Source organism: Neopsephotus bourkii, unplaced genomic scaffold (assembly GCF_033783945.1).
Source record: "Neopsephotus bourkii isolate Nb327-2 ecotype Australia unplaced genomic scaffold, CSIRO-AGI_Nbou_v1 NB_1526, whole genome shotgun sequence".
Taxonomy (NCBI): Eukaryota; Metazoa; Chordata; class Aves; order Psittaciformes; family Psittacidae; genus Neopsephotus; species Neopsephotus bourkii.
This window is the reverse complement of record NW_026902002.1, coordinates 1937187-1958743: the sequence shown is the minus strand read 5'-3', so window position 1 is coordinate 1958743 and position 21557 is coordinate 1937187. Positions and strand designations below refer to the sequence as shown.

General features: G+C 42.7%; 1 protein-coding gene across 3 annotated transcripts in view; it reads left to right on the top strand.

The window, feature by feature from the left end:
- Nucleotides 1-21557, top strand: part of PDIA5 (protein disulfide isomerase family A member 5) — a 100312-nt gene that overhangs the window by 10389 nt on the left and 68366 nt on the right. For 2 of the 3 annotated variants that reach the window (XR_009727957.1, XM_061370063.1), the window contains exons 2-5: nt 1236-1362; nt 4416-4503; nt 18118-18201; nt 18974-19019. Coding sequence is in view for 2 of the 3 variants with exons in the window: in XM_061370063.1 (XP_061226047.1) it covers nt 1236-1362; nt 4416-4503; nt 18118-18201; nt 18974-19019 (345 nt within the window). In the remaining variant the exon portion in view is untranslated. Of the gene's footprint in view, nt 1-1235; nt 1363-4415; nt 4504-16210; nt 16232-18117; nt 18202-18973; nt 19020-21557 lie in introns of those variants that run through there. The other variant, XM_061370064.1, reaches the window with a different exon arrangement.

Here is a 21557-nt window from a genome sequence, read left to right as displayed (position 1 = left end):
TGATTGACTTAGTGCCTTGTTTTGTATGCTGCAGTCTGTAATGCATGGGATGCAAGAACAACAGTCTCTTACTTCTTCACATTCACTCTGGACACATTTTCCAGCCCAGTTGGAGTGAGTCATGATCAAAATTAGTTCTGTAATTAAGAAAACATTGAATCTCATGTGTGTGTTAGGCAAATGAGCTAAAGCTTTTAGCCAAGCAATTAAGTGTTAAGGTTTTACTGTAAGGTGAATGTAAACTAGATAATTTCTCCAGCTAAGCTTCCCATAATCATTCCATTAGTATGAATTCAGTACAGTGCAGAAGGGAGACAGCATAGCTTGATGGTTAAGATTATTATTATTATTATTGAGGATTATTGCAGTACAAATTAGCAATAGAGGCTTCAGACAAGGTTATGGTCATATTTTGGTGGTTTTAATTCATGGTAGGATAAAAGACCTCTCTGGAGCGGTCACGATTTAAATAGACTGAAAGATGCAACAGCAAAAAAATTGCCTTTGCATAGGTACAGAACTGAGATGCAAAGAGATTAAATGCTGTGCCTTCTGTGTGGCCAGTGGAAGCTAAATTTGATCTTGTGGCAAAGGCACTTGTGCATGTGTGTGTAGTACAGTATCACCTCTGGGAAACATAAGCCCTGTTCCACTTCAGAAAGGTGAGTGGGAGAGGGTTGTGGTTAGTGCTGTAGTGTGGGTGCTAGATTACCTACAAATTGTGTTTTCATTTCCTTCATCTGCTCTGTGTCAGTGTGGGTTAGTTATTTTAACTTCATGGCTCTTGCTGTCTTCTGTGGGATGCCAAAGTACTCGATTGAGTTTTCAGTGTATTCTGAGATCTAGGGATAAGAGTGCTCTCCAAGTGGCAATCTGCTGCTTTTATTACAGTATATTAAATGTACATAAGAATTTTTGTCTGATTATCTGCCTAGGGAACAAACGTTTAAAGGGGGAGGCTTCTTAACTAAAACCATATTTCTTGCTGTTGTGTTTATCTCATCTTTCCACTTAAGGATGCTTGTTGGGAGTGGTATTGTTCCAGTTTCAGTAAGTCATGTGTATAGCTTTTTTATTTCTTTGGCTTTTGCTGATGAAATTGATATGATAGTTTATTTAAGGCAGCGTGTCTCAAGATTATGGAAAAAGGTCAAGGCAATTTCAAAAGCAGTTTGTCTTTGTATTTTCTCAGCATGGAACCTGTTATTGATATTTCTGGCTTTGTGTTTCTGTAGGCATTTTTGCCAGTGTTCGTGTACTCATTGAAGGTGTCTCCACTCATAGAAAAAATAAGTGACCACAAGGATTTTAAGAAGCTTCTCAGGACACGGAATAACATACTGGTGCTGTATTCCAGATCTGGTAAGTCCTCTTTTGTGTGTCACAGCTCTGTGTGCCCAGCAGGGTGTGTGCATTTGAACATCTGTGTACATGCTTAGATGACTTAAGCCCTTACTTGCTCTGTGTTCAGTATTGCCTTATGTGACTTCAGGGTGCTTCTGTGTGACTACAAGGGCTTCTTCAGGACTGGTGTCTTTGTTCTAGGTCAGAGTCTCCAAATGTTTCAAGGTTGGCGGTGTCTTGATCTGATCTTCTAATTGCTCTGTGACATTGGCAAAAATACACTTTATTCTGGCTTTGTGTCCAAAACCGGCAGCTCGTAACAGCTCTCAGCCAGAGTTTTCTGGTGTGTTTATCACAGTAGTTTGCAAGTTTCAATTTCCTGGTGACACTGAAAGACTTAATGAAGAGTTATAGTACTAAAATCAATCCATCATTGCTTCTGACAGCTTTGAGTGTCCCATGGTTGTATTTCAACTTTAATTAACAAAATATAAAAATAAAAAATGAGCTGCTTGTGTAGGAGGGAGAAACGGCTCATTTCATGTGACGCTACTGTCATGCTACAGTCCTCTGTCTTTCAGGATCTTTCCTGGCTGTTCACTCTTCCTTACCTGCCTGTTTGCTCTTCCTTTTGCTTTATTCTGCTTTTGCTATACCTTGTCTCCGTTGTTGCCTTGTTTGTTTTTGTTTGTTGTTTTGTGTGACACCATGTAAAATGAAGAAACAATCTGTAAGCTCCAAACGCAAGTGCAGAATGCTGTTGTGGATGTGGAAGTCATTGGAGAGCAAGAATTAAAATACATCACTAAGATGATTTTTTCCTTAGTGCTGCATTGTTTTTGTTGTTGCTTCTTTTTTGCTCCTCCAGGCAAGCAGTACAAGATAAGACTTTGTTTGTGGGTTGTGTTCTCGTTTTCTGACCTGTTGCAAAGGTCTTATCTCAAACTTAGTGACATTGGTGATTGTTTTGGGTTTATAATGTGGCAAATTGGAACAGTATGTGATGACACAATATCCTCCCCCACCCCCCCAGTATCAGAGAACTAGCCAGACAAAAATGTGCAGATGCTGGGATAATTAACTTTTATTTCCTAAAGATATTCTGAAACAGTTAAAATGGTACATCTGACTTAATTTTTGTTAAGACATTTGTGTTTTGCCATAGTGGGAGACTGAGTGTGTGAACTTGGCTAAATGGTTTCGTAGTAACAGGTTCAAAGTAAAAGTCATAAAAGAGTTTCTAATGCCTTTTGATTTTGAAAGGAACACTTCAGATAAAAAAGAGATCTCTATTATTCAGCTTTTGAAAGGGAAAATTTTCTTTTTACACTTAATGTTTTAAGCGGTGGTTGCTTTCATTTTTAGCGGCACAATCAGAACACTTCAGCTCTGACACTCATCAAATAAATGTTGCCCTATGGGCACTGTTCAGAAGCTGTGTTGTGGAAATTTCTTTTTTTCTGTTTTTGTTACTTAATTGATTAGTTTTAGCAGTCTAAAGGATTGCATATGGAGCTGACTGTGGGATTAATGTTTCTTCCTAGAACAGTGGTCCTTGCAAAGTTAGAAGTCTCTTGGCTGTCATCCAGAAAGAGGGAAGGGGAAAAAAGAGGTAGGAATTTCGAGGTGCAGTTCTAAAACAGGTACATACCCCCAGCTGTAATGAGATGTTGGTCAGCATCTGATCATACTGCTGGAACAAAGGCTTTGCTTCTCAACTGAGCAGAACTAGATGAGCTTTTCTGTCTCGCGTAGAAGATTCATTTGGTTTAGGAGATGTCCTCATTTGTAGGAGATGTTGAGTTCACCTTACCAGCAGGGTATCCTGCCAGGGCTGCTCAACTAGCGAGTCTTCTGGGACAAGTCTGTCCTATCCTGAATGCTTATTTTTTAAAAGGTGTTTGTCAAACTATCCCACTTTGTGTGAAGAATTCCCCCATGTGTCTACATCCCTGTGTTACAGAGAGGTGGCAGTTGCATGTTATCTGTATTGGGGTAGGATAGTTTCTTGAGAGCTAATGTGTGGGCTGGCATCTCTGATGGCATCAGGCCCATGCAAAGGCTGTCAAAGAAAAAGAAGCTGTTTCTGACTCAAGAGATTGTTGAGACAAAAATTGCGGCAGTTTAGACACTGAGGAGGCTATCACTGCCCACTGTTTCTAGTTGCCTGCTCTGACCTATGTAGGCCTTCACTTTCTCAAATGTTGGAGACAGATAGTGGTTTATTATAAGAGCATTTGGTTTGACCCAATATAGCTGTTCCTATACTCAGTTGAAGTAGTTGGAGCAGCAGCAGTTTAAACAGATCTGGAAGAGGCTCTGTGTTTCTGTTTTATGTTTATTGAGGCAGGAAACAGTTTCTGTTAGATCTAGTTTTGATGTTAGATTCTTCTGTGTTTATTTTTAATGCCATTTATAAGACTCTTCTGGAATGGTGTGGATTTTGCAAAGCGCTTCATGTGGCATGGCATTATAAAAATCTCAGTTGGATATTTCTAGTACAGACAGCTCTTGGAAGGACCTTTTGTGGGTGCTCTCTGCTAATAGTTTTGAGCTCCTCACAACTGTTAATTTGGGTATCTCCAGAGTTATTATGAGAATAACTGTGTTATTTTCTGTGTATGACAGGGCAATTGAAGCAGGCAGAGATGCTGAATGGTTTGCCCTTGCAGCTGATGGTCCTAAATGAAGTGACTTTAATTAGCAGGCAGTGATACAAACTGGTTAGTGCCCAGCCACAGAAAGAAGGCAGTGTTGGGATGAAAGCCAGTTTGCAGGAGAGGACATAGTATAATTCCATGAATGTAGGTCAGGGAGCATGCCTGGAGGTATGAATTTCAGTGTGTTGTTTAAGGGGGATGGAGGGAAGAAGCCACCCAACATTAGCCGCAGCCAGCATTTCTTCTAGTTTACAGAAGATTTTACTGATCCCTCACATACTGGTTTCTTCAAATTAGACAAAATGTTCTTCCAGTGCTTCAGAACAAAGGAATGCACCATTGTGTTTTTCTGTGTGGAGTGATAATGCTGTTGTTGATTAATTTTTGATACTATTTTATTTTGTCTTGCAGCTGCTGCTGCGGAAAGCTCACTCAGGTTGCTGTCCAGCGTAGCCCAGGAGGTGAAAGGACGAGGCACTATAAGCTGGATAGACTGTGGGTATGTGTCACACTTTTCCTTCTTTTTTTCCCTCTTCCCTTTTGGCTTTTATTGCTGACGTGGCTTTTTTTAGCAGCTCTGAAACTTTTGCCCCTAACTGAGCAAGCGTTGCTCTGTTCAGTGTCTTCATAGCTGTAGGGTGCCTATATCTTACCATCCTCTCTTCCTTCAGACCAGTGGCGGGGAATAATTGTTTCCTTATGGCTGTTGTCACTTCTCTGACAGCATGCTTTTCAGCCTGAAGCTGGGGACCCCAGCTAGCATTGCCATTCGGGGGGGCACGTAGCATGGAAATTCTGACTGCTCTGATTTCCCACAAGCCGGGGGAGGAGAAATTCCATCAGCTGGAGGTCAGTGCAGTTCTGCTCTGATAGCAAACATTGCACAAGCAGTAGGGCTGCTTGCCTGGCTTTGAAGTGTCCACCCATTTGTATTTCTCAATCAAATGAACTTCCTCTGTGCTTGTATAGGTTCATGGCAGTTTTTAATGTGAGGGCAGGGGAACTTGTTTCTCTAAGTGGTTGATTGTGTGCGGAGGAATGAAGAGATGTGTAGTTTCTGGTTTGCAGATGTTAAAGCCTCCACTGTGGTTCTGGTCAGTAACACATTGCCTGTGGTTTTAGCTTGTGTATTGTACTGCCTGTCTGCCTCTGCAGCTTTCAGAGCTTTGCCTGCAGCTGGCAAATCTCCTTGCTGTGCTGTAGAGGAGCAGCTTGCTGCCTATCTGTGTGTTTAGGTGAATTGCCATGGTATGAGCAAATTGTACACTGTGCACAAATCTAAGTCAGCTCTGAAAATCATGTGGCTCTCTTAAAACTGCACTTTTAAAATCAACCTCCATCCATCAAGCAGTGATCCAGAAGTTTTTGTTGTTGGTTAAGGTATCTTGTGCTCCCCCTGCCATCAAGCAGGTATCTCTCCCATGGAGTCCTCTGCTTCTGCCTTCTGTTTGCATTCTGCTGGGCTCATCCAATACACAGACACTTTAAGTTCTGCCCAGCAGATAATGAGGTCTGTGTTCAAAGTCATCCGCTGGCAGAAAGCAGCTCCTTCCTCAGAGGTCAGTGAAGACTGTACCACTTCCCACCTGCTGAAAAGCCAGCAAATAAATTGTATTGACACTGATGAGAAGGTTGAGTGGAGATCTGGCATACCTCTGATGTCCAGTCTCCTTTTCTAATGAAAGCACTGATGAACAGTTTTTGGTTGTCAGTAATGAGGGCTAGTAAATAGGATACTGGGCCAGCTTCTTGGCTTTAGTTTCTAATTGGCCCCCTTTGTCACGATGGAGTGGTCACTGCCTTTTTGTGTCTTTGGTTTCCATTTTGGTTCAGGCTAGTTCTGTGTTGGGAGACTTACTGCTTAACCATATATGTATGCATGTGGCATGTGCATATAACTTGATGAGGCTTTTCATCTGGCCCTTCAAAATGCTACTATAATACAACTAGGCAATAACCATCTACGGACTGAACAAGGAAAGATTCAATGTTTAGGACTTCAGTTTGAAATTCAGGGAAGTTTTGTCTCTTAGTTCAACAGGTCAGTCTCTGCTCCTGAGATTTTAAGTGATGGTGATGAGGAGGGAAATGTGTTGTTTGGTTTTGCTGCAAAGTAAGCTTCAATTTGTCAGACCCTAATATGCTCTCCTTTTCAAAATGTTGTCATCTAAATCAAACTTTCATAACAAACTTACTTGCAAGATATGTATTTTAAAGTCTGCTGCAGGTAGTACTTTAATACGTTTCATAGGAAGCTTGGTACTTGCAGAGTCTTTCCTCTGACCACGGTGGAGAAATAAGTTAAGCTTCCTATTTGTAATGAAAGGTGAGTTATTGCCGAAGAGGGAAGCAACCTGGTGAAGGTTATGCTCTAAGAGGTAGGGAGACCTGGGAATAGATTTGTAGGTTCCCAAAACTTGCTTTGATGCCAGTAATATCACAATAAAATTGCTATTTGCAGAGTGACAGGCAGTGGGAGTGTGCTGTAAGATAGCAATAGCTGTAATTCTGTCTTCAAGGGTTGAGCAGTGCTTCCTTTCAGATCACTTATTTGTGAAGAACCTGGAAAAAAACAGATGATCTGTCCAGCTGTAGCTGGCAGTTTGTCAGAGATGTCTCTTCCGTCTCTTCCACCTGCAGAGGGATGTCCTAACAGAGTTTGTGAACTTGCCTTATGGGGCAAGGAAAAAGGAAGACTGGCTTGTGTCAGAGAAGGTCTTGATGCATGCAAAAAACCCTCTACAAATAGGTTGAGCGTGAACCAAGTTTTGTGGTTACTTTGTTAAACCTTTAAAGCATTCTCAGCTTAATCTCGTAATGTTGAGATAACTTTTAAACAGTTTTTTTCCTCTAAAGATTTTTTTCTTTCGTTTGCTTATTGCCACCTTTATTTTTTCTATTGATTTTTGTGTGTGTATCACTCACTGCAGTGATAGGATGAGAGGCTGCAGTAGTGCTGTCACTGGTCACAAAGGGCCAGCTGTAAGGCCTGAACAGCTCAGTCCTTCCAGAGTTGCTCAAGCCATTCTCCCACTGCAAGTATGCTGTGAGGCTTATTTGCAAGTCTTCATGCCGAAACAAACAGCACACAGATGCAGGGATATTTACAGCACAGGCTCAATTTGTTTTACAAATACTGACAAGAAATGGCTTGTTTGGCAGCAATATTTAGCAGGGAATTTTGGCTTTGCTCTTCACATCCTGCTGTAATGGACTTCTTTGCTTTCAGATCCAGGCATTGGCACGACTGGCATGCATGCAGAGTTGTGGTTTGTGGCTCTGCTTCCCTGTGGCGATGACAGCAGTCGTCTTCTTGCCTTTTTCTTTATTGGTGGTGTACTTTTATTTTTTTTTTTTGTTTGTTTCTAGTCATTCTTCTCCTTCCCTTCATTTTCAGGAGAAAGCAAGAACATACTGCTTCACTGGTGGAGATCATTATGGATTGCTAAGTCTTGGCAGTATGTTCTGTGTTTTGTACAGCAGAAGAGACTCTGAAGGTGTGTAGCTGGAGGTGGGCAGCCTGAGTTGCTTACATGGAAACTGTGCTCCTTGGCCTCGGTTTTTGTTAGGTCTGTGGTATGGGGCAGAAGCTAGACTTGAGCTTTCAGTGCTAGGTTTATTGCTCTTGGGAACACCAGGAAGGTTTTTCAGCATAATGTGGCTAAATGCTTGGTTTCTTGCTGAGACTATTAGTGTGGAGTAGAGGAGGTTGCCATTTAATTTGTCAGTTTGCAGCAGAATAGCAGGGCTTTCCAGAGTGCCTGGGCTTACAACATGCAGGGCTGGGAAGTGCCAGGTACCTGTCTTCCCTGTGCAGTTAGGCTCACTGGAGTTAAGTGCCATCCTGAAGCAGGGCCATGCAACACACCCAGGGATGCCTCTGTGTGCAGTATTGCAGATAAGGCCCTTGTTCCTGAGAGATTTCAGTCAATTTGAACAGGCAAATAGATGCCTCCTTCTAGAGATGAAGGGGCAGCACAAGAATTGCATGTGGCATTGAAGTGATTACTGTTGGTTCTTGTGTGCTGAGATAGCATATGTGGCTCTGTACACAATTAAACGTGGAGCTATTTGATTTGTAAATAGAAGATCCACAAACAGTGTGACAAAAATATGTTTTATTCTAGCCTTTCTGTGTTTTAATTAGGAATTTCTTGCTGAGGCATTTGATGTTGAATGAATGGTGGAATATTGAATTAATCATGCCTGGTAAGGTGCATGGTATCAGGAATAGAGCACAAAGTTGTAGATTGGTAAATCCTGAGTTTGGGACTAATGCCTGGGGACATACCATGTTAATAATTGAGCTGAGAGTCCCAGCTTATGTTCCTGGCTCTGCAAGTGATTTGCTTCTTGTTAGTTTGGGCTGTTAAGAAAGGTGTACCTGTTTTCCAGGCAACTGGGTAAATATTGCATGATTCATTAATCAGTATTTGCAAAGAGTTTGGAGAACTTTAAAAGGAGAAATGCTACAGCAGCACGAGAGATGCTTTGAAGACTAATAATTTTAAAGTTATCCTCTAGCTGCCTTGAGTAGGTTTTGTGATAGATCATGGGGTGGCCAAAGATTGCCATTATTAGGAAGAGTATGACTAACTTGGGTGAAGTGGAAAGAAAACAAAATGGCTTTGCTAAAATGTGTTTGGCAGGTTAAAAAATGCATTGCGGTCAGATGCAGCCTTGAGGAGAGGAGGTAGAAGGCAGAAGAGTTTCAAAGCAGTTCTTTCCATCATGAGTGTGATTTAGTGAACCCTCCAAGGTTTTCCTATTGCTGAATTGTCCTGAGTTTTTTACTGACTATAACTCCTGCCCAGTTGTGGACTGGTATTCTCAAAACCTCACCCATTTATTTGGCTGTGGGTAATTATTTTCTGTTCAAATTTGAATGGTTCCCTTTACTACTGTAGGTCCCAAACATAAACAAAGCTGTGTGATTTCCATCTGCTGTCATAGCGCATGTGCTTGGCTTTAACACATCAGACTGCTAGGAAGAGGAAATACCATCTGGTTAAAATGTCTCACTAATTTTTGGTTGGTTTTAATTCCACTTTTTCAGCTTTTGTGTGTCATTCTTGTAGTCCCTTTCATGTGTCCTGTGTGTCATTCTTGTCTTCATCCCCAGTAATTACTTGTTATTGTTGCAATCCCATGACACTTAGCATAAATGTAAGCCCATAATTTGGCTGATAAAGCAGTACTTTAGGGCTGTGTATCTAAACATATGCTGGTTCATGAGAGCCAAATCTAATGAGTAGTTGTATTTTCTGGGATTTCCCCCAATTTCCGTGTTTATCTGCCTTTTAGATGAAATCTTCCTTCACAAATTTCTAATTTCCTAATGCCTTGATACAGAAAGGCTTTACACACAGTCACAAATTAATTTATTTAATGCTTTGAAATAGCAGGGAGGAATTTCAGAAATAAGGCTGCTGGCATTAAGTGTCATTTTAGTCTTTAGTTTTTACCTCACTGCTATAAAGCCGATCAGAAGTAGGATTTATTTAAAAGAATAAGTCTACTCATCTTCATTCCTTACAGTTGAATTTTAAGGCTGATGAAAAGCTTTGAAATTGCAAATGAAAAGGACCAGATCTAATGGAGAGAGAAAAAAGGAAGGAAGGAGTGATGATCTTGCGCTGATGTGACCACTTCCATCCAAGTAGATTTGCAGTGTCTGAATTTCTGCTTTTTTCTACAGTTGCCTTGAAGGCAAAGGGCAGTGGCAGCTCAGGGGTGGATGGCGCGCACATCACCTTAGGTACAGCCTGGAGAAGGTGGCAGGATGCTGGTGGCTGCTCCAGGGAAAGTAACGCGTCCATCAGGAACAGTTTGCAGGTGCAGTTATACTGCCAACATGGTCCTTGTGTGGCTGTAATTTGTGTGGGCAATTTGTGCATTTGCAGCATAGATTTTTCAATGCCTTCCTCCTGTCTTTGTGATGACCTGTCTGTGTGGTTAATGCTAATTCGCATTAAAGCCCTTTTTTATTCCTGTCTGAGTGACCATGCAGGAAGTGCTGTGTCAGTCTGAAAAAAAATTCCTTTTTTAAGTAAGCTCTCAGTTCTTAACATAAACCCATTTAGTCTGGTGTATTGCATTAATTCAGAAATGCAGAGCATTTAACTAAAATCCACTGTAGTGCCTGTGTCTATGAGTCTGGGTTCATGTCTGTTTTGTCCTAACCATGTATATATTCCATGTGTTTTGTGTAGAATTGCTCATTAGCTGTGAATCTTCAATGTTGCTGCTTTTCAGACTGAAATTAAGAGTTAATGTAAAGTTACCTTTATCTACCTGAATTCAGTGTTTCATTTAAAACATCCTCTAGTTGGTCAATGAGAAACTGAACATGAGCTGGCAGTGTGTGCTTGCAGCCCAGAAAGCCAACCGTATCTGGTCGAAGGAGGTGATCCTGTCCCTCTACCCTGCTCCTGTGAGACCCCACCTCAAGTCCTGTGTCCAGCTCTGGGGCTCTTGTGTAATGTACGTCGACCTGGTGGAGTAAGTCCAGAGGAGGACCATGAGGATGACCAGAGGGCTGGGGCACTTCCCCTGTGGAGACAGGCTGAGAGAGCTGGGCTTGTTCAGCCTGGGGAAAAAAAAGCTCTGGGAAGACCTTAGAGCAGCTTCCAGTACCTACAAGGCAGCTACTTCCAGGGCCTACAAGAAATCTGGAGAGGGACTTTTTGTAGGGATAGCACAAGGGAGAGTGGCTTTAAACTGAAAGTGTGCAGGTTTAGATTAGGTATTAGGAAAAAAAAAATCACTGTGAGGGTGGTGAGACACTGGCACAGATTGCCCAGAGAAGTTGTGGCTGCCTTATCCCTGAAAGTGTTGAGGGCCGGGTTTAGTGGGGCTTTGAGCAACCTGGTCTAGTAGAAGGTATCCCTGCCCATGGTAGGGGAGTTGGAACTAGATGATCTTTAAAGTCCCTTCCAACTGAACCCATTCTATGATCCTCTCTAGGCCCATAGTACATCTAGAGGTCAGAAAACAGGCTTCAAGAGAATAGTACAAAGTGCTGCAGCATCTGTGTGCCTGTGAGTGATACATTCAAAACCTGCTTTTGCAGGGATATTAGGTTAGAGTGAACTCAAAGACAGAGTAGTAGTCTCCTTGTATCCCAGGTTAGTACAGTGTTCCCCCACAGTAGGTTGTGTGAGTTGGGGGAGGTCTGGATGAGTCTAAGGAAAGCTGCAAAGAGAATTCTAGTGTTCAGCATTTCTAGGAGTTCCTGCAAAGCCTTTGGTAGCTCCTGTGAATGTATTCATCTTATTTCTGTGCAGGCATGTGGGCTGCCAGGTGCTTCTTACTAATTTATATTTCCATGGAAAGTACTGTTCATTATAACTTCTTGACTTTCTGCAGGGCTGGAACTTACACTTTCTCCCTTAATTGTTTTTGCTTGACAATACCTGTTACCTTTTTGGTTTGGTTTTCTGTCTGCTCCTTGACTTGCTCTTGATTGCAGTGAGGATTAATCTCATGGGTTTTAATTTTTGGAAAATAGTTATTTTTAATCTCGTTCCTATACATTCCTGGCCTCGCTAATTGCCTCCTGGGCACAGGGAGTCATTTGTATTTTGTGACGAGTGGTGCTGGGTCCCTGTAGCACATGGATTATTCTGTTTGCGTTCCTGGCATGTTCCAAGGGGAGCATTTGGAGCAGAAGGCTGTGCTTGCCTTGTGGGTCATAGGGAGGCTTTTTGCTGTGATCTAGGGAGGAAAATCAGGCCCTAAATTCAGATGAGACTCTGTCTTGTCAGTCTGCTAATCCTAATCTTTAATTATTTCCAGCAGCACATTTTCTGATGCTCCTCTATCCCTTAAAAGATTCAGGCTTTTAATCTGCCGCATTGTTAGAGCAGCTCATTTGTTCTCTGCTATGGAAACCTGTTGCTATTGTTGCTTCTTCTGTAATTTCCATCAAGAACCTAGAACAGTGGTAAAATGTTGCTTTGTTCTCAAAGGCAAATCTTGTGTTTTAAGCTTTCTGTGCTGTTTCCGTCTCTTCTGGGTCCTGTTCTTATTTTGGTGTCTGCAGGTTCTTAAACCCCACTCAGGAGCATCACATCAAATTGCTTTTCTACACAGAGAGCTGTGTATGGGCTTTCTGTTTGAGTAGATGTTAGATGTAAGCCATTACCATCCCGTGGCTGCTTAGCACAGCTCTTTAGAGAAGTGTTCTTGCAAGCTAGGCTGATGCTTTGAGAAGTGAATTTCATTTATTTATTTATTTATTTTAATTTTATTTCAGCTCTGTCTTGAGAGAGTGATAGTGAAATGCCTGGGATCATTAGAGAATATGGGGAGCCTTACAAATGTGACATACTGTCAGCAACAGCAGCTGTGGCAGTTTCCACCCCATACTGGGAGGGAGAAGTGAGGACAATGGGGGCAATGCCTTCTGTCTCAGTGGAGGAGAGTTTTGCAGGAGTTGGTCTGGTTTTGTTTGGTCAGCAGAGCACACAAACTGCTGTAGCGTAAATGGATCGCAGTCTGCGTTGGAGGGTGGAGTTGATGACTTTAAGGAGCATAGTCAAAATCCCATGTTATCTCCAACAGTGGCTAATGGATTGCATTTTTTGATTTTTGAAACCTTGTAGGAGCACATCTAACTACAGATGACTTCCTCTTTCAGATTAGTTTTACAAGTGCAAGTGTGGTTTTTATTTTTACATGGCTTGAGGAAATTTCTGGCACTGGCACCCCTTTTGCTGCTTTTTTGGGTCATGGGCAGGATCTCAGCCCCTTGCTTTCTCAGGATGTTCATCAGTCTGTTTGGAGGGGGTATTCTGTGGAAGGTAGCCAGCGGGTATTGCAGAGGCTGAACATTGGGCTGGAAAACCCTGTTTGATAATCCACTTCTGAGGACTGCTCAGAAATTGCAGTTGTGCTTCCCTGAAGTTATAACTAGAGTTGTTCTCTTGTACAGTGGTTTTCACCATAACATAAAAGAACAAAAGCAATTAAACAACAGAGACAATGATGAGAGAACATGCTGGTAACAAGATGACAGCTTTGACTGGTACCTTCTGAAGGGTTTTCCTGTGTTGGGGGCCTTGCTTTGTAGGCAGCCCTGTTTTTGCTTTGCCGTATCACCCTGCTTTCAGAGCCTGTTTCTCCTCCTTACCTTCAGTCTTGTGTCTTCCATCTGTTGGGACAGTGACAGTGTTTGTACAGCCACTGATATAACAGAGTCTCCACTGTGTTGGGTCTACATGTGCAACTGTGATAAAAGGGACTGCTGAAATGTAATTCATGTGGGTTGTTCAGCCCTTTTTCGGATGTACAAAGAGATAAAATCTATTTACAGATTGTGAGGTCTGTGGTTCACATGTGGTTGCATGGTATGCCAATGAGAGGAGTGAGATTGTTTTTGTGCAGGCAGATTTACTGACCTGGTTACTTACATATTTCTAAACCAGCTGTCAGATTTTTTATTAATTACTTCTCTTGTGCCTGGAAATACTGTAGGTATGGATGAAAAAGAAGGCTGGGCCCAGTATTAGAAAGTGTTCGTAGATTCCAGCACTGTGGCATTGAAGTGGTGTGGCCACACAGCACATGCACATGCTGCTGTTATACTGGCAACTGGAGGCATGAAGTTTTTTTGGATGGCATTTTTGTCATTTCCTAAGAGGGGATTTGACAGTCATTCCAGATCCTTCCTCCCCGGAAGCTGATGTGGTTGTAAGGCTGTTTTCACTTCTTGATGAGAAGCCAGTGGGCAGCATTATGTGATAAAAGAAATAATTAAGGAGCTGCAGAAGATCTTATTTGTGCTCATGAGAGAGGATGGTGCTGAGGATGTTCGGTCTTACTCTGCTGCCTTGAGGACCTGCCAGGACAATATTTGAATTCGCCCCAAGGAGGATGTTTTGCACTGCCACCTCCATTTCTTATTCAGGACCCATACAGCTTGGACTTGTTTTTAGAAACCAGCTTAGACTTCCTGCAGCCAGACTCCTGTATCTTACTTTGTGTTCCTCCTGTCTAGCTGTGTTGCTCCTGCCACTGGGGACTGCCATCAGTATCTCTCACTGCCTCTCCATCCTTATGACCTTGAGCTCCCGGGTCTGTGGGCAGCCTTGCAGAGCAGAGCACCCTGCGCTGCTCCTGAGGAATGCTTGTGGCACGTCCCCTTTAGGTGCTAGTTTCACTGGTGGTGAGCTAAAGGAGGTCAGGTCTCCTTCACAAGCCCCTCACCCTCCTCCTGCCCTGGTAGCAGCTGGCTGCCTGTGCAAAGTGATTATTCATGCATACTAATGCTGACAAGGGACTCCAGAGGTTTACAGGGAGTGCTCTAGTCAGGCTTCCTGCCAGCTCCGTTGTAACCCCAAACAACAGAAGTGTCTCCCATTAGAGGACATGGGGATGTGAATGGAAAGGGGTGAAGTATTCTTGTGATGCACCCTGTCTTTATTCTTATTTAGACTTCTTGCTTAGTTAGGTTAATTTGGATCTTTCGTTTTATCGCTCCTTTTACCAAGCTGCCATATGTCGTTGCCTCTCCAGCAAAGGAGTGTTTTGGAGCCCCAGTTTGGTTTTGTGGGAAGGGGGAGGGAGCATGGGGGGAGCATGCCATGCCATCATGCCTCTACTGGTTTGACCTTATTACCACATGGACAGCTGCTGGTTAGGTTGTTGGTGATGTTGCGTATAGGTTGATGTTTTGGATGATTTTCCACAGGGCTACATCTGGGCGGTTTGTATGACTGCTTGCAGGTAAAGCAGGGGTCCCTTCAGCAGTAGCATAGCAGAGACCTGCAGGGGTTCAAATTGCTTTGGTCAGAAATGCCATGAGGCAACCAAGGACAGTTACTGAGGGACATTACTGACCTCATCCTCAGACCAGTATCTCCTGAGCCTGATGCCTCGTCTGGAGTGTCTTGGCCTCAGTGGTAGAGTGCTGATTCTGGGGGTGGGTTCTGGCTTTTTAGATTTAGGGTTGGGCTTTTTTCCTCTTCCTCCTCTTAATCCTCCCCCCCACCCCCCTGTTTTTCTGTTAGTTTTTATAACAACACGCTGCCTCTTCAAGTGGTATAATCAAATTGCAAGAACTGGAGTCCTAATTACCCTCTCCCATGTGAGAGTTGAGGAGCTCATCTTCAGAGAGGCTGTTGGCTGAGATCCAAAAGAGACAAATCTCAGTGCAGAGACTCCATCTGTGTTGATATTTGCTCTTATTAAGGATAATGGTCATTACCAAGTGGTATCAGAGCAGGTTGCTCTTTGCAGATTATTTTTTTCTGTCTGTAAGTGAAAGAAGAAGGAAAATCAGACCAGGTCCATCTCTGCCGTTTCTGTACGTGTCCTTTTCTGCTTTTCCTAAAGAACTGTTAGTATAGCAACTGAGCTGGTGGGTCTGGCATGTGCAAAAATCTGCAGTGATGCATGCAAAAATTACTGATACATATTTAGACACTTTTTATTCTGGGAATTTGCTCCTATTCAGTCCCTTGCATCAGTGCAGATAGCTTGCATAAACAGACTAAACTCCCAATGCAGCGGTGCAGAGAATCTGCCCACTAAATGGTAAGAGACATACTGGACGAAACTGCTGCTTTGTTTCCTGTGATAATGGATGTGCATTCAGGCAGCTACAGGAGCAATCCTGAAAGCAGGGCAGGCTTAGATCCTGTTTCCTTCCAATGAAACAGATGTTCTTATTTTTCTTTTTTTTTTTAATAGAAACTCATGCAAACAGAAAATAAATTGGTAGGAACTGAAATAGTAGGAATTGCTAGTTGCTTGCTCACAAGTACATCTCATTAGTAATTTTTTGTAGCCTTTTTCCATTATAAACCTTGCAGAACTTTTCCAAGATGAGTATCTGGATCTCTAAATGACACATACGGGAAAATTGCACTTTTATTTTTCCTCACATGGTTTGAAGTTAACGCCGGATTGGTGGTAGAAGTGGCCACAGACCTGTCTTGATACTCCTTTTGGTCCTCTGCAGAACAGTTGTCTGCATATCGTGGTGTTTGACAGACCCCTGTTGCTGGAGGTAGGTTTCAGCATTGCACTTGATCATGTCGGTCACCCAACATTTGTCTTGGCAAGGCTGAGATGGGCACAGATATACATGTATCCTGGAAACATTCTGGAATTCCTAGAAGAGCATTAGAAATACTGACTGTTGTGCAGCCTGACTTTAGTCAACTGACAGTCAGCTCCAGCAGGGCCACAAGAGCTTCTCTCCACCTCTAGATCTGTCTAGGGTAAGAGGAGGATGGTCTGAAACTGGTACCTACCTCCTCCTGAGGTTCTCTGGCTTTCAGGTTGCTTAGGCATAGCCCATGGGACTATTGGAAGACTGCAGGTGAGAGAACACAGGATGCTTCTGGCCTGGGGGCTTGATGTTGCTGCAGGCTTTCTGTAGCAAGCTCTACTCCGCAAACCAGCTTTTCAGCAAAGCTCCAAATCCAGGCTATTCGTTTTGTAATCTAGTTTTGTTACAAGGAGATATGTTCATGCTACTCAGTGAACAGATTACATCTTTTAGCTCCACCTTCCACTGCCATCTGGGGAAAACAAAGATGAAGCAGGCAACAGGGAGCTGTCTTCTCAGGCTCAGATCTCCAGCCTTCTGGAGAAGCAGAAAAAGTGTTTGCAGGTTACAGTGTCTAGCTGTAGCTCTGAGCTGAGAATGCAGAACTGACATGAATTCAGTGAGACTCTGCAGATAAGCGTGCTTCTACACAATTGGGATTACAGGTGATCCTTCCTGGTGAAGTAGTTGCATGTCTTGTTAGTTCCTTAAAATGCTTCTTTCCATCTTCAGCATAATATCCTGATTTTGATACATGTGTCCATAGCACACTTCTCCTCATTTCTATCTACAGGGAGCATTTGGGAAGTTTCCATAAAGCCATGCTCTCATCTGTAGCACTCTGCAAATTTGCTGTTATTGTTCCTCACATTTGCAGAAAGGCAGCTGGAAACCATTGGGAGTATTAGCACTAGTGCTGGCAGCAGCACTTAATTTGGTGGGGCTCTTGTAACCCTTGCATCTTGGTTTTTCTAATGTGTCTCTAATCAGTTTAAACTTGATGGGTTTTCAGTGTTTTCATTTTCTAAATTGATTTATCTGTGTACAAGGTACAAGTTGTCCTCTGCTGGGAGCAAGTTTTCAAGCTTTTTAATCTTGCTGTTTGTCAATGCAAAGAATAGTCTTGTCAATGTGAATCATCCTCCTTTCTTTGTAGTTGTACTGTTTCACTCATTTTTCCAGGTCTTTGACTGACTTCACATTTACTTCAGTTTTGAAGTGTCCTTATAGCATCATTTCTGCATTGTTTAGGACAGCAGTTAGGCCATGAAGACCTTTACATAAGCAAATGTTTATGCAGTTTTCTCCTGTGACCCTTCTTTCTTCTTCAGCTCAGGCTGATCAGGTGCTGGAAGCAATTCACTCTTGTTCCATTTAAAAAACACCCCCAGCAGGTCTGGCTGCTGTTACATGCCTCCTTCTTCAAGAGCTGTGGCAGATAGTCTTTATGTCCACTGGCCAGGTGTGGCTGCAGGACATACCTAGCATAAATCGGGTTGCTGGGCTTGGGGCTCCAAGGTTCGAGTTGATGTTTGTTTTTTGCAGGAGAACCTGTTTAAGGCTGGCTGCTTGGCGCCTGGGCTTTGAGATACCACGAAGGTGTTTCTTTTTGTTTCAGAGTTCCTTTCTGCCGATGTGAAAGCTGAGCTGCTCTTTCTCTTGGAATCTTTTCACAAGCAGCGCTCTTTGACCACCACCCTAACAGTAGCAGTGTCTTTTTAAAATCTTGACTTCCTAAATTTAATGTTAATCCCATGGACAGAAGGTCTGCTGAGGTATTCACACATGCTAGAATGGGCTACTTTTCTGCTGGTTGAGGCCTGGCTTTGAAATGTGATTTTAACACATTGTGTCCTGACCAAGCAAAAGGAGAAGTTAAATTGGCTAATGCAGCTTTCCACAGTGCTTGTCCCACAAACTTAGCTGAGCAGCTTCCAAATTACTGTTACTTGCAACTAATTACTGATGAGGAAGCACAGCAATAAGTTTTCACAACTAAATGCATTTGATTTCCTTTCTTGTAACCATTTTTCTTTCAATATGTGTTTTTTGCAGTGATACTGAAAGCCGAAAATTATGCAAGAAGATGAAAGTAGATCCTAATTCAAAGGAGAAAGGAGTGGAATTACTCCATTATAAGTGAGTGCTGGGCTGGGATTTGTAATTCCTAATTGCTAATGCCCCTGTTAGGACCATTCATTCTACTTGCAGCTCCATACTGCTGTAGCATGAAGACTTCTTATTTTTCATCCTTTAGCATGAGAAATTGACTGCCATTTCTTCAGTTTGCATGCATGTGTTGTGACAGAAGTTGAGATAAATTTATTCTACTGTTGAACAGAGTACACTAAAAGCATAAGTGGGGCCTGGAAGACATGTCCAATGGACTAAAGCTGCCCAGTGCACAAGGCTGATGAGTGAGATTTGAGCTGTCTTACCTTCTCTGTCACATGCCTGCTAGCATGTGCCTTGGGCAAAGTTGCTCCACCTCTCTGTACTTGCTTTTCTGACTTGAGATAGTACTTCATAAAGTAAGTGGAGAAAGGCAAGTGTAGTGAGACTGCAAGAGGTTTTTTTTCCTGGAAGTAATACGAATGGGAGTACTGTTAAGTGTAAGAGACACCAAGCGGCTGCATCTCCATCTCCAAAGATCATGCTTTACTAAATATTCTTGTTAAAGTTTAAGGAAGGAAATTATTTCCTAGAAACCTGCTTGCTTTACACTCTGTTTTGCACCCTCCTTTTTTTCTTACTCTTACCCCTGCCCCGAGATTACTCTTCTGTAAATTCTATTTAGTTTTGTGGCTTCAGCAAGAAAACATTATTCTGGTTAGTGAGGAGTGAGAGCACCTACATGATTTCTGGCAATGTTACTGGAAGTTAACACTGTTCCCCACTGCTTGTTCAACAGGGATGGTGCATTTCATACTGAATATAACAGAGCGGTAACTCTGAAGGTAAATTTAAATATTTAATTATTATTATTTCTTTTCTGCTAAATATATGGGTACATTTGTGGATTAAAACCAGGTGAAAGGGAAGGGGTTAATCTTCATAAACAGCTGTCAGAATGACCTAAAGGTTTTTGTGTGTGTACAAGTCTGCCAACCGCAGATTAGTTAAAAAGATTGAACCCGTGTTGAACAGTAATGTAAATTGTGAGTTAATGTACAGGCTGGTGACAAATAGGGATTTTCTTGCTTTGTCTACAAGGTGCTATTAATGGCAGTATAACTTAAAGTATTAGCTGATACTGCATTTTGATAAGGAGTTCTGTGAGGTTTCTTTAAAGAGAGCTAGGTGGCCTTATCTTCTATCATACTATGGAACTGCAGTTCCTGAGTGCAGCAGGGATAAAACAGCCTTCCTTCTGCAAACCTTGACACACAGCAACAGAAAGCAATTTTGAAGACGTGAAACCTGAAATGTGTTTGTAATCTTGGTGACTGTAGAAAGGGTGAACTGAAAGCACAGTAAACAGGCTGAAAGTGTGCAGCCTTCCTCTGTGAAGCTCTGGTGAAGCCCTGGAAGTATTCTCACCTGAGGCTGCAGTCCTGTGATGGCTTGGCTTCCACAAATTACTCTGTCTCCAATGCCCAGTTCCCAGTTCTTTTCCTCCTCCAGCAAACTCGTGCCCTGCTTCACCATTGGTCTTTTGTGGAGGCTTGTTGACACTACTCCGGACTGACATTATTACATTTACTTTCTGGCTTGTTCAGATGTTTGGTCTGGAATGGAGGAAGGCCTGTGTGAGATGCTGAACCTCAGTCTGTCAGAGTGGCTGTTTGTAAGCGCATGTGCTCCTTTTACAGCCAGAGTTCTGGGATACCTGAGTGGGGGAAGCATGCCCTGGCTTGAATCATCCATTCAGCCTGCACTTGGGGTTGTCATGCAGGATTTACCTGTGGTGGGAGAGTATGGCTGTGTACCTTCCCATCTCCTGCAGTAGAAATCTTGCCTGCAGGAGCAGTGTTAGATACTCAGCCTAGCCAGCGGGTGCCTGAAGCTCCTTCGGTATTTAGTGAGGAAAGGTACCCAGTAAATTCTTTTCCTTCTTGGTGGATGGTGGAGTAAGGGAGACTTGTTAGTTGCCTAGATATGGGTGGTTTAAACAATGCATGACATATCTTTCCTGCCTTATATAAAGTCCTTCAACCAGGAATTAGTGCTAGGACTCCTCCCTAACAGATGGGATCAAAAGGAAAGCACCTGCAGAGTCCTAGGGAGTGTTAACCTGAGAGGCAACCATAGCACAACAAGAACCATACCATCTATTCCTTCAGTTGCTGCTTTGTGATCAGCACTTCCCTCTTCCCTTTTGCCTTGCCTGCTGGGGAGAAGGAAGCAGCATCCAGTGGAAGGGGCTGTAGGATTCCAGTGCAAGTGGAAGGAGAGTTTTGAAGTTCCCTCACTCTAGGAGCTCTAGTCTTTGTTAGTATAACTGCCCTTGTGAAACCAGGTGCTAATGATTTATAGGTTGTACATTGCTGGGCAGTGGTCAGATAACTCAGTGGAGTGTTTACTTGTTCTGCTGCTCACAGCTGCCTGCATGTTTTCTGTATTTCTCCTTCTAACCTCTTCTCCCCGTTTTCTTCTGTTGAGGCAGTGACCTTTCTTTTTCTCTCTCAGCTGTGATTGTCAGGCATCTCCCAGTACATTACAAACAGCAAGCAGCAGAGCAACACAATTACATAGGGTATCATTCATTTTACGGACAGGTGGACATACTGAAGAACAGGGAGATTAAAGGATTTGTTTCACATCATTCAGCAAGCTTGTGGCAATAAAACTTGGATCTTCTTTCCAGGCATCCAGTAGACATATTAATATATGTATGACATTTTGGAGGATGATGGACACAGGTCTGAAGAGCTATAAAAGGATTCTTCTGAAGTAATCGGCAATTTCGTAGATGTGGCTGATCCAGCAGATACTGTACTTGGGGTTTTATGGAAAGCTTTTCATTTCTTACAGTAACTAAATCCTTATGTAATTAACAGAGGTGCCCTTGTGGGTTTAGTGTGAGAAAAATGAGGAATAAAGGATGACTTGGTGTGCAAGATGGGGGGAAGTTAAGGGTCAGAACCTCTTGCTGCTGGGACCTGTGTTAGGATCAGAGTTGTTTGAGCTACCTGGTAAAGGGAGGTGGGCTCCAAGATAGCAAAGTTTGGTGATGCAAAATGATTAGGATTAATTAAAAAACATTTCCAACTCTTTGCAGAAGGGTTTAGGTTCTCACAATGCCAAGTGGCTTGTCAGTATGAAAGGAGGTGCTTGTGGGGTAATGAGCATGAGAGGGAAGGACACAGCTCCAGCTATGCTAGAGTAATGCAGACTATTGTAATGGATTTTGAATTACTAGTCTACAGGGTTGGGTCTGTGCTTCAGTATTTCAAAGTCAGATTATTAGGGAAGGAACAGAGAATGGGAGAGGAAATGTTATTTCACCATCTGAGTCCACTGGGATCCTTCATTTTGTGTCTTGTATGTAATTG